The sequence below is a fragment of the Oncorhynchus tshawytscha genome, linkage group LG14, assembly GCF_018296145.1.
Source record: "Oncorhynchus tshawytscha isolate Ot180627B linkage group LG14, Otsh_v2.0, whole genome shotgun sequence".
NCBI classification, from domain to species: Eukaryota; Metazoa; Chordata; class Actinopteri; order Salmoniformes; family Salmonidae; genus Oncorhynchus; species Oncorhynchus tshawytscha.
In genome coordinates, this window is record NC_056442.1 from 32,499,724 (window position 1) to 32,511,554 (window position 11,831).

The following is an 11,831-nucleotide window of genomic DNA, read 5'->3' on the forward strand; positions in this document are numbered from 1 at the left end:
GCTGTGTTGAGTCCAGTAACCATTCGTCATAACGTTGTTTAAATTCAATGCTGTATTAGCTATTAGCGGCTGTGATTAGATACTAATGCTATCTATACAAGAGGCTTCGGCTTTTCAGAAACTTGTGGAATGTCACTTGCACCCAACGGCCACTAGATGGCCGTCCTTACTTTAGTGAAATATTACAGTACATCAACACAGCACTAGCCTGCTTCACTTAGTCATCAAACAAATCCCATTATTATATCCTCTCTATTCCAAAGCAGGTTTTCTCACTGACCTAATACATATATCTTGATTATATCAATGGACTAGGTTATTATAAGCTATGTAAGCTAATGAAATATCAATCAATGCAAATTCAATTGGACAGACACAGACGTTGGGGCTGGAATTAAATAAGCAAAGTGTTAAAGGTCAATCCAATGTTAACAACTTAATTGGGCCGGGAGGCTGAGAGGCCTGGTGGTTATTGTTTCTGTCGCCCCTATGTCTGTCTGCTCTAGTTGACATTTCACTAAATGAAAATGAACAACAAAAGAATGAGCATTCTAAGCAGGCTGCTTCAGCTCATTGTCATTTGTAGAACCAGAAAGACTGTTGTAACAAATAACTGTGGCTATGTTCTGTGCTGAAGTTGCCTGGGCACTGGGATCATATGTAATACCTGTATTTACATGGTAGTTACAGTGTCATTACAATGTAGGTGCACATTGTTACATTACAAGGCCTGTTTGCATACTGTGATGCAGAGGTTGGCAAAAGGGGGGAGAGAGTAGACTACATATACAGTTGAAGTCAGAAGTTTACCTTAGCCAAATTTAAACTCTGTTTTTCACAATTCCTGATATTTAATCCTAGTAAAAATTCCCTTTCTTAGGTCAGTTAGGATCAGCACTTTATTTTATGAATATGAAATGTCAGAATAATAGTCGAGAGAATTATTTATTTCAGCTTTTATTTATTTCATCACATTCCCAGTGGGTCAGAAGTTTACATACACTCAATTAGTATTTGGTAGCATTGCCTTTAAATTGTTTAACTTGGGTCAAACGTGTTGGATAGCCTTCCACAAGCTTCTCACAATATTTGGGTGAATTTTGGCCCATTCCTCCTGACAGAGCTGGTGTAACTGAGTCAGGTTTGTAGGCCTCCTTGCTCTCACATGCTTTTTCAGCACGGCCCACAAATTTTCTATAGGATTGTTGTCCTTAAGCCATTTTGCCACAACTTTGGAAGTATGCTTGGGGTCATTGTCCATTTGGAAGACCCATTTACGACCAAGCTTTAACTTCCTGACTGATGTCTTGAGATGTTGCTTCAATATATCCACATAATTTTCCCCCCTCATGATACCATCTATTTTGTGAAGTGCACCAGTCCCTCCTGCAGCAAAGCACCCCCACAACATGATGCTGCCACCCCCGTGCTTCACGGTTGGAATGGTGTTCTTCGGTTTGCAAGCCTCCCCCTATTTCCTCCAAACATAACAATGGTCATTATGGCCAAACATTTCTATTTTTGTTTCATCAGAACAGAGGACATTTCTCCAAAAAGTACAATCTTTGTTCCCATGTGCAGTTGCAAACCGTAGGCTTTTTTTATGGCGGTTTTGGAGCAGTGGCTTCTTCCTTGCTGAGTGGCGTGTCAGGTTATGTCGATATAGGACTCATTTTACTGTGGCTATAGATACTTCTGTACCTGTTTCCTCCAGCATCTTCACATGGTCCTTTGCTGTTGTTCTGGGATTGATTTGCACTTTTCGAACCAAAGTACGTTCATCTCTAGGAGGCAGAACGCGTCTCTTTCCTGAGAGGTATGACGGCTGCGTGGTCCCATGGTGTTTATACTTGCGTACTATTGTTTGTACAGATGAACGTAGTACCTTCAGGCGTTTGGAAATTGCTCCCAAAGATGCCTCCAAGGAAAGGTAGAGTGTATTTTGTAAAGGGTTAGATGTTAACTGAAGCTATGGTCCAGCAGTAGCAGCTGTCTGAGTGGATGAGGATCTGTAGGGACACACTGCGGAGAGATGTCTAATTAGATCACACAGACACACACGCACACGAAGACCCACACACAGAGGTACACACACACGTACGCGCACCACACACACACACAGACATACACACAATGACAGTGGCATCGCTCTGGGCATACAGCTATTTTAGTGGTCTAAATGGAAAACACTCCATGCGTTTTATGAATCCTCAGACAAATAGAACTCTGCTTTACATAGTCTCAAAGTATGACACGTAAAGTATTGTACAGTACTTAAAGTTCCACATACAGTAACTGTAATTCATACAATGTTACAGTGTTACTGTTCATTTGTGTCCAGACATAATTACAGTATGTGACCAAAATGAAATGCTTGCATGATACATGTTCCCTCATAGTTTTGTTTTATTACATTGTTCCTTACCAATCATTCACATCATTTAACAGAGGTTTAACATTGTTGAGAAATCTACAGGAAAATCATCATGTCACTAACAGTGCCAATTCAAAGTTGTAAATTCCAGCTACATTCAACAAACCTCAGTCAGAGTTTGAATTACAACATGTGGGAAAACCCACAGACCCAACAGGTTCCACCCAGTTCAGCAAAATATCACAATATCATTACACAAATTTTCCTCTTGAATCTGATTGGCTCGTCAGAGAAATACTGGTAGTCCAGTGTCCAGATGGGCATTTTTGGACAGTCATCGGGCGGGAACAAACGCACACAAACACACACACACACAGACTTTTCTGGTTACCCCTAGTGTGTTTTGAAGTGTTCATCTTCAATTTCTGAGAGTGTGTGTGTGTCGATGAAACCCTGTTCCAACAATTACCCAGGTGGCTGGGGCACACATTCATTTTCAGCCCTTAAATGCAAAGCTCTCTTGTTCTGCAGATACAATCCCTTATCATCCATAATATCAATCCCTTATCATCCATAATATCAATCCCTTATCATCCATAATATCAATCCCTTCTGATCCATAAAATCAATCCCTTATCATCCATAAAATCAATCCCTTATCATCCATAATATCAATCCCTTATCATCCATAATATCAATCCCTTATCATCCATAATATCAATCCCTTATCATCCATAATATCAATCCCTTATCATCCATAATATCCAATATCATCACCCCAGCTCATCGTGTATAAGACCTCTGCCAGTTGTAGATAGTGTGTATATTATGTGAGCATGCGGGCAGCCTCTTACAGGTACTGACACTACGATGTCTGAAGACTTTGCCCTGGCTGCTACCCCCCAGGCCCCTCCGTCTGGCAGCCTGCTTAGCCCTCTCCTCTGCCGCAATGAAGTCCGTGGTGGCCCTGAAGAACTCCAGCAGGGCCTGGTGACTCCAGCTAGTCCCAGGGGTCCCTCCACTGGTCACTCCCCCAGAGAAAGCACTCCCTTCCTGGGTGTTAAAGCCACAGTGTCCCCCCCTGGTGGTCAGCAGCAGGAAGAAGTGGGGGTTGCTCTCGAAGAGTTCCAGGGGTAGGGTAGACTGGGGGTCTCCTCTGATAGGGTCATCCTGAGCACAGACACTCAGAACGGGGATGGCGACTTCGTCTACGTCCCGGAGGGGTTCATTGCGTTCCCAGTAGGCCTCCCAGGCTCCCCCACTGCTGCTGCTGGTGCCCACTGCTAGGGCCAGGGCTCCTTTAGGGCCTGGCTGCTGGCAGAACAGCACCTCCTCCAGGCCACGCAGGGAACAGCTGGAGAAAAGGGTGTCGGTGTGCACTGTCTCACCCAGCACTGTCCTGTACCTAGATATACAGTACACAGACATGAACACACACACGCAAACAAAGAGACAGACCCACACACACAAACAAGTACAATCAGTAAATAAAGTACAATCAGTAAATACATTTAGAAGAGCTGCAAGGCTCTGTAACATCCTTGTTAGCATTGATTGTGAAACCACAAGTTGGGTCCCGATGCCCCGCTCGATCAATAGCACTGTGGGCAGGACACCGGTTGCCATGGTTATGGTATTGTATTTTAATAAAATCCTATAATATCAGGGTATTTGACATCGTTCCCTTTCTTCTCCTCTTCTCAATCAGGTTTCTCTCTCTCTCCACCATCTCCTCTCCCTCATCCCTCCCTTTCCATCCTTACCCTGTGTGTTTGTCCCCTTCTACCCTCTCCCCCTCCCTTCCTCCCCTCTCCCTCCCTCCCTTCCTCCCCACTCCCTTCCTTCCTCCATCCTTTACCTGCTGAGGCATATCCTCTGGTAAGTCACCAGAGCCCAGTGTAGGGGCCAGATGGGTCCTTTCTCAAACCAGCTCTGGCAGCGGAACACTGGCGAGAGGCAGGCGGCGGCCGTCACGTAGCTGGATGAACCACACTCTCCCAGGTAGGAGAGGAGGAGACCGGACCCGGTGCTCTCGCTCACCGCGTACAGCCGGCTCACAGGCTGCCTGTAGCGCACGTAGCGCACGGCCTCGCGTAGGTCACCCGGGTCACCAAACTGCTGCAGCTTGACGGTGCTGAGGGGGGTGGCGTTGTGGCTGCGCCGGTTAAACACCACGGGTAGGTAGCCATGGGACAACGCCACCTCACAGAGCTGAAGGACACAGAAACAGAACATAATGTAATTCATAGTGTTAGGTCAATGTAAAAGCCCTATTTAAATGCATGAATTCATTAATGCATGATGTTTCAACTGACTATGAACTGTAACAACACCAACACAGGCTGCATCTGACATGGCATCCTATTCCCTATATAGTGCACTAATTGTAAAAAGTAGTCCACTTTATAGGGAATAGGGTGCCATTTGAAACACACGAACAGAGTATGAATGTACAGCTTCACAGAGATATAAAAAGACAGTGATTAGAGAGAGACCAAGAGGAGGTGTAACAGATCACTACATTAAATATTTACAGAGCTAAGAAACTCGCAAGAGCACTTATACCTGGATATCATCTTTTCTCTCTGCGTTTCTCTCTGTCTCAACCTTTCCTTCTCTTTCTCTTCCTTCCGCTGTCTCTGTCTGTCCCTTTCTCAACATCTCTCTCTCCCTCTCTGAATGAATTCATCCTACTATTATCGTGGATCACAGTAGTATTGAGGTGGCGACACTATTTCATTGAAGTACAGTTTTCCAACATAAGGATGATGAGGTATAAAGCAGATCATCTTTGCTCCAGTCCTCCATTTGTTTTCCCTCTGGACTTCTGGACGATGCTGCCAGTGTCGAGCCCATGAGCAATTCTTGTCACTGAGACTCGAGAAACACTGAAGTATTTACACGCCAACACTCACACTTAAACTCATGCCTGTACAGTCGCAGACACACACCTACACACTGTCACTCAGAAGCATGCACACGCCTGCAGTACATCCTGCCACACATATGCCTACACAGACCCCTGCACACACTCATGTGTATGCATCTGCACACACATTTACACACTGCCACATTCTTCAGACGAACGATGCCAAACTCTCACAAACTCCCACAAATATTGAAGGTCCACCATTCAGCCTGAACATAGCTCTGTGAAGAAGACCAAAGGGATTTGTCTCTGACTCAACCAACCGTAGAAATGGAGGAAGTAGAAATGACATCATCACTCTCATAACACAGCTGTTAAATGCAGAGGTAAAGTCATCATGCTGAAGGGTATCACAGTCAAGTTCATCATACAGGAGGGGTATCACAGTCAAGTTCATCATACTGGAGGGGTATCACAGTCAAGTTCATCATACTGGAGGGCATCACAGTCAAGTTCATCATACTGGAGGGCATCGCAGTCAAGTTCATCATACTGGAGGGTATCGCAGTCAAGTTCATCATACTGGAGGGGTATCACAGTCAAGTTCATACTGGAGGGTATCGCAGTCAAGTTCATCATACTGGAGGGCATCGCAGTCAAGTTCATCATACTGGAGGGTATCGCAGTCAAGTTCATCATACTGGAGGGCATCGCAGTCAAGTTCATCATACTGGAGGGTATCACAGTCAAGTTCATCATACTGGACGGTATCACAGTCAAGTTCATCATACTGGAGGGGTATCACAGTCAAGTTCATTATACTGGAGGGCATCGCAGTCAAGTTCATCATACTGGACGGTATCACAGTCAAGTCCATCATACTGGACGGTATCACAGTCAAGTTCATCATACTGGAGGGTATCACAGTCAAGTTCATCATACTGGAGGGTATCACAGTCAAGTTCATCATACTGGAGGGTATCACAGTCAAGTTCATCATACTGGACGGCATCGCAGTCAAGTTCATCATACTGGCATCACGGCATCGCAGTCAAGTTCATCATACTGGACGGCATCGCATCACAGTCAAGTTCATCATACTGGCATCGCAGTCAAGTTCATCATACTGGACGGCATCGCAGTCAAGTTCATCATACTGGACGGCATCGCAGTCAAGTTCATCATACTGGACGGCATCGCAGTCAAGTTCATCATACTGGACGGCATCACAGTCAAGTTCATCATCAGCATTCCTATTTTGATTAAATGCTTATAGAAATGTACTCATCAATGCAACAATGTGTGAATTAATGCAGGACTTGGGCTTCTGCCATGTTGGAAGTCTGAGGGTATATTTTGAACCAGGCATTTGTCTAGCTCCGAATTACCATAGTTCAGTCTTACTCACTGGCTTGACTAATTGTGTAATAAACGTGTAGACAGTATGGTGTCCTGTATCTGGACACAAGCCTGTAAAATCCACACTCAGATGTGATCTGACCTTAAAGAGAGCATACAGGAGTCATGGGACCCATTTCACTCCACAACGTTGTTTGTTCCCTTCTCTCGGTCCCTCCCTAATCCCCTTCACAGATCTGACTGTACTGGACAGGCGAAAGAAATATGGTGAAAACTATTTGGAGCGCAATGCTAAACCAACCCAGTCAGCTCAGATCTTGGGGAGTTATGAGGGAAAATGGGAGTGGAAAGACCGCAGACTAGCTTGCTACAACTCAGGCCGTTAGGGGGATAGAGGACATAAATCCTATAACTGTCCTCTAACAAATCATCCACCGCACACTCTGCATACTTTCATACTGTATAGCCAGGGCAGCAGGACTGAGCAAGAATATGACTGCATCCCAAATGGCACCCTATTCCCTATATAGTGCACTACATATGGAATAGGCACACTTGGGACGCAATTTGCAACACCTGCCATTCACCGTCTGTTTCTAGACACTTTTATGGTGTGTGCGTTTGCTGTGATGGAATGTAGGCCCATACGCTACAGTATATGCCCAACTACTGGAACATAACATGGGGGAGGGGGTAAAACAAAGACAATCTCATTATGAAAAAGGATGACAAAGTCTCATCTAGAAAGGATGATGTCCAAACACACTGATTTAGCTCTCTCAAAATACACAAATGTGCTCTCTCTTTATCTCTCTCTTCCTCTCCCTGTCTCTTCTTATCTCATCTCTATCTTTCCCTCGCTCTCTCTCTCTCTCTCTTTCTTTCTGACTCCCTCTTTCTCTCTCACATACACACACAAACACACATACAAACACACACACACAATTGGAGTTAACCCAGAAAGACAAAAGAAAAAAGAATCCAACATAATTTGCCCTTTACTCAATCTCTTTCTATTTCTTCTCTCTCTCTTACATTCTTCCCATCACCCTCTCTTTTGCTCTGATGCACCCTCGATCTCCCAGCAAAAAGGAAAGTCAAATCTGACAGAATTAAATTTTAGTTAAATCTTTCTTCCCATATCCCTCTCTCTCTCTTTCTTCCCCCATTTCCCTAGGCTACGGACATAAAAAATCATTCACTTTAACTTTTACTCAAAATTCCATTTCTTCAGCTCTCCATCTCCCAGAAAACAGAAAAGTCACATTTGACACATTTGATAGAATACATTTTTCTCCAAATTTCCCTCTCGCATCTCTCATTCTTTCTATTTCCCCCTCTCCTCCCTCCATCTCTTTCTCCCAACATCTCCCTAGGCTACAAACAAAATAATTAACTTCAACCGTAGTCTAAATTCCCATTCTTCTGCTGACTCTTGACAGGCTGTTAATAGTGTATCAGCGCCTATGAATGCTCCCATTGTTGACAGACTAGGCTAGTAGGGGGTGTTGGCGGTCAAGGTTGTGACTTTTTGTTACTCACAACAGTAAGAGCACATAAATCAGGCTTGTAACAATGCAAGCCTGTCCAGATTGGACAGTTTTACAATCAATTGGGATACTTTATAGTGGATTGGGCAGGTTTTTTGATCTAGTTGGGGTAGAATGTGTCAGAAGAATCTAGCAACATTGCCTGGACCGCAGGGCACTCTGACACATTATACGGCTAATGGGCATTGGAGTGTAGCCTGATCCCAGATCTGTTTGTGCTGTCTTGCTGATAATGGTATGAGTTGGCAAGACAGCACAAATTGATCTGGGACTAGACTATTGGGAGTACAGCTGCAGTGATGTGATCCTTTCACTCATAACCTGCCCAGGCAGCACAAAGCCTTGTAAAAGCGTTTCTCAATTACCACAATCACTGTATTGAACCCTGGTTTTACCGCATGGCGCTGTGCTCGTTGTTCGCTTTCTTGCTCTCTTCCTCACCTTGCCAAGACTGACTTGAATGAAGATGCCCCCCCCCCATGCTCAATCGAAATAGCCATTGGCACTGGTACTTTCTCATATCTCGTCCAACCTCCTTTTTTACACCACTGCAACGATGAATTAGACATAATTTCACTATTTATGTAATTTCACCATTACAAATAACTTCACAGATTGAACCTTCAACAATGAATGGTATAGCAGAGAATTGTATGACCATGAGATAGGCTTTGTTATGTGTATGCATATAATATATGATTACCAAATAAGTCATAATAACTACACTGTAACGGAAAACAGTAAATTATACAGTCATTTGGGGTATTATCAACAGTAAAATACTATGAAACATTTTGCTGCAGCATACAGTAAATGATGGTGCATTGTGGTAAAATGTTGTGGGCGGGGAAATAATTGATGTATTTCAAATGGTAATGTATTTCCACCCCACAGAATACAATACTGTAATGTGTCTTTGGAGCACCAAAAACATTTTGACCACTAGTGGGTGCATGGTATTGTTGTTTCTGGCTCATGAACATATTTTGAGGCTGCCTTGTAAGAGGCTTTATTTGTTGCACCTGTGAGTGAGAATGAAGTAACAATGGAACTCCTTCCTGGTTATAGTGATCCATCCATTTGTATGGGGGACAGATTGGAGTGGCAGTAAGTCCTAAACCTTAAATGGTTGAGCATTTTGCCCTTTTGGTCTGTTTTGATCTATAGTCGCTGCCAAGCCTTTGTTATGACCTCTAGAAGTGCAAGTGATATAAAGCCCCACATATTCATTAATGTGTCAACACTTTCCCTAGCAGCCAAACTGCTTGCACTAATCCCTTGTAATTACAGTTTTGTGAAATATAAAACCCTCCCCTTAATTAATTTAATTAATTCATCCATCCATTCATACTGATTATGGTAGCATTTTACTTTTTTTACAGTATAATACAGTCAATTTTACAGTATTGTACTGCATGTCATTATACAGTACTTGCTTTGAGACTGTGTTATTACAGTAGATGTATTGTTATATGAAATACATCATTGTACTTGCCTGTATATTCACAGTAACCCCATTACAGTGTAGAGATGTCTAGAGTTGATGTAAATCTTATTTCTGCCCCTGAGACAGTTCACAACAGCCCCCAATAGACATCCATAGCACTGTAAGCTGTGTTCTAAGTAACAGCTATGTTGTCAGAGCGGAGGTAAAAAAGGAGCAAGACAATTAGTATAATTTTGCCCCCATTAAGACCATAAGACAAGCCTTAGCACATACTGTAGGCCTAATAACAGGTGTAGGTGGGCACTGGGCACACTATGGTTGAGGGTGTTTTCACATGATGAACAAGAATACGCCTGGTTATGAGAAGGTATTGCATGGTATTTCATCATTCATTAAATCATTAGGCTACCTTCAGCACATTTCTAGTGATTTTCCCGAAAGAGTTGGGTATGATGAGGAGGATTGGGCTCGTGGAATTACTCGAGGTTCTCCTCCGTTTCTGGTACGACGCACCGGCCACCGATACTGCCCAGTCCAGTGCCACGAGACCATCGTCACTCAACTGCAAGTAGTCTCGCACGAAATGCACCCGGCTCTTGTACGGCCAGCACGCGCCGTAGACTGTCTGAAGAAACGCACTCGCCCGCCATGTCCATCCGGTGCACGCCGTGAAATTGCTGAAAGTCCTGCAGTGTTTGAGGAGATAGTTGGCCAGCGCCGAGGGTTTGCATATCAGCGCAACAGCGGGGACTTTATTCTCACCTTCCAAGTCCGGTGTCTGGGCATTAGCACAGTCCCCCGGGACCTCCCGGTCTGAGACGCACCTCTCCGAGACCCTCTCCTTCGTTTGCCGCCGTGAAATTCCGAGCCTCTGGAGGAGTGCGTCTGGCTCGCCCTGGGTACCAAAATATTTCGAAGCTGGCCAAATAACGGCCACCAGAATCACAATACACAAAACCACTAGCCATTCCAGCATTTGAACGGTGGGGAATAAACGGTCAATTCCACGGATGTTATATAGGTCTACAGTTATTCTTTAATTCAAGTCAGCCAAAGCTAATATTAAGGCACAAAGAACAAACCGGACCATCTTCGGTTGGTTGATGTCTTGTTCTCACAAAGCACAACGTGCGCGTAACCATATAGACTACTGGCTTTCGTTGGGAGAAACCAGAATGCGCACAGTCACAGTCCCCACTTTATTTCCTACAGTAACATTTCCACTTTGATATCTCCAGCCTTTTATGGTTGATTAGATGTTCTGTACATCCTTATTGAAAACAGATCGTTGAAGCAGAAACTGACTGGAAAAGACCCACTGTTTCAAAATAAAGCGCTCGGCTCCAGAATGGCTGCCTTCTTCAAGGTGCATTCCTGGGTAAATTACGCAAAGTGTTTTCTCCGACAGCACATGAAAGGTATGGACACCCCCTCTCCAGGCTGTTCCAAATCAGGATGCATGGTGTTCTCGGCGCGCGCCTTTGAATTATCAGTAATTTCATGCAGAGCTGCGCAAGCTTCGCTCCTCAACCTCAACAGCTGTGTGAGCGAGAGAAACGTCAGAATGCATTGCACTGTTCATGCTTCAAGTGCGAGGCAGGCAGGCGCCTCCCAGCTCCCATGCAGAAACCCTCGGTGTCAGACTGTCAGAGGCGAAAACATATCAAATTAACTTATGGATGTACAGCAACATTTTCTCTTTCAAAGTAGTCATTCTATGTGAAATAGTATGGCTAGATGTAAGGAATAGAGGGACATTAGGGAGGCAATATATGTTAGGTAGTGCTCGTAAACCGCTGCTTGTATGGGGTGATAATGATGCAGTTGTTGCTGTTTTGGACCTATCTGAAAATGATGGCAGTCTGACGGCAGTCTGACAGAGTGCTGTAGCCTGTCAGAGAGGACTGATGGTGAGGACCAGACTGACAGAGAAATGTAGCCTGCCAGGGAGGACTGATGGTGAGGACCAGACTGACAGAGAAATGTAGCCTGCCAGGGAGGACTGATGGTGAGGACCAGACTGACAGAGAAATGTAGCCTGCCAGGGAGGACTGATGGTGAGGACCAGACTGACAGAGTGCTGTAGCCTGCCAGGGAGGACTGATGGTGAGGACCAGACTGACAGAGAAATGTAGCCTGTCAGAGAGGACTGATGGTGAGGACCAGACTGACAGAGAAATGTAGCTTGTCAGAGAGGACTGATGGTGAGGACCAGACTGACAGAGAAATGTA

The 11,831-nt window shown here is 44.5% G+C and overlaps 1 protein-coding gene across 2 annotated transcripts; it reads right to left on the reverse strand.

Moving 5' to 3' along the window:
• Window positions 1-1,867: 1,867 nt before the first annotated feature.
• Window positions 1,868-11,176, reverse strand: abhd15a (abhydrolase domain containing 15a). Of its 2 annotated transcripts, none has more exons than XM_024445037.2 (3): window positions 10,362-10,524; window positions 4,233-4,585; window positions 1,868-3,779 (listed from the first exon to the last, which is right to left on the reverse strand). In XM_024445037.2, the coding sequence occupies exons 1-3, from the start codon at window positions 10,383-10,385 to the stop codon at window positions 3,158-3,160; spliced, it is 999 nt and encodes a 332-aa protein (XP_024300805.2). In that variant the 5' UTR covers window positions 10,386-10,524; the 3' UTR covers window positions 1,868-3,157. The 2 variants fall into 2 exon arrangements, with proteins under 2 accessions (XP_024300805.2, XP_024300803.2); XM_024445035.2 differs by having other exon boundaries at window positions 1,879-3,779; window positions 10,009-11,176.
• Window positions 11,177-11,831: the final 655 nt, after the last annotated feature.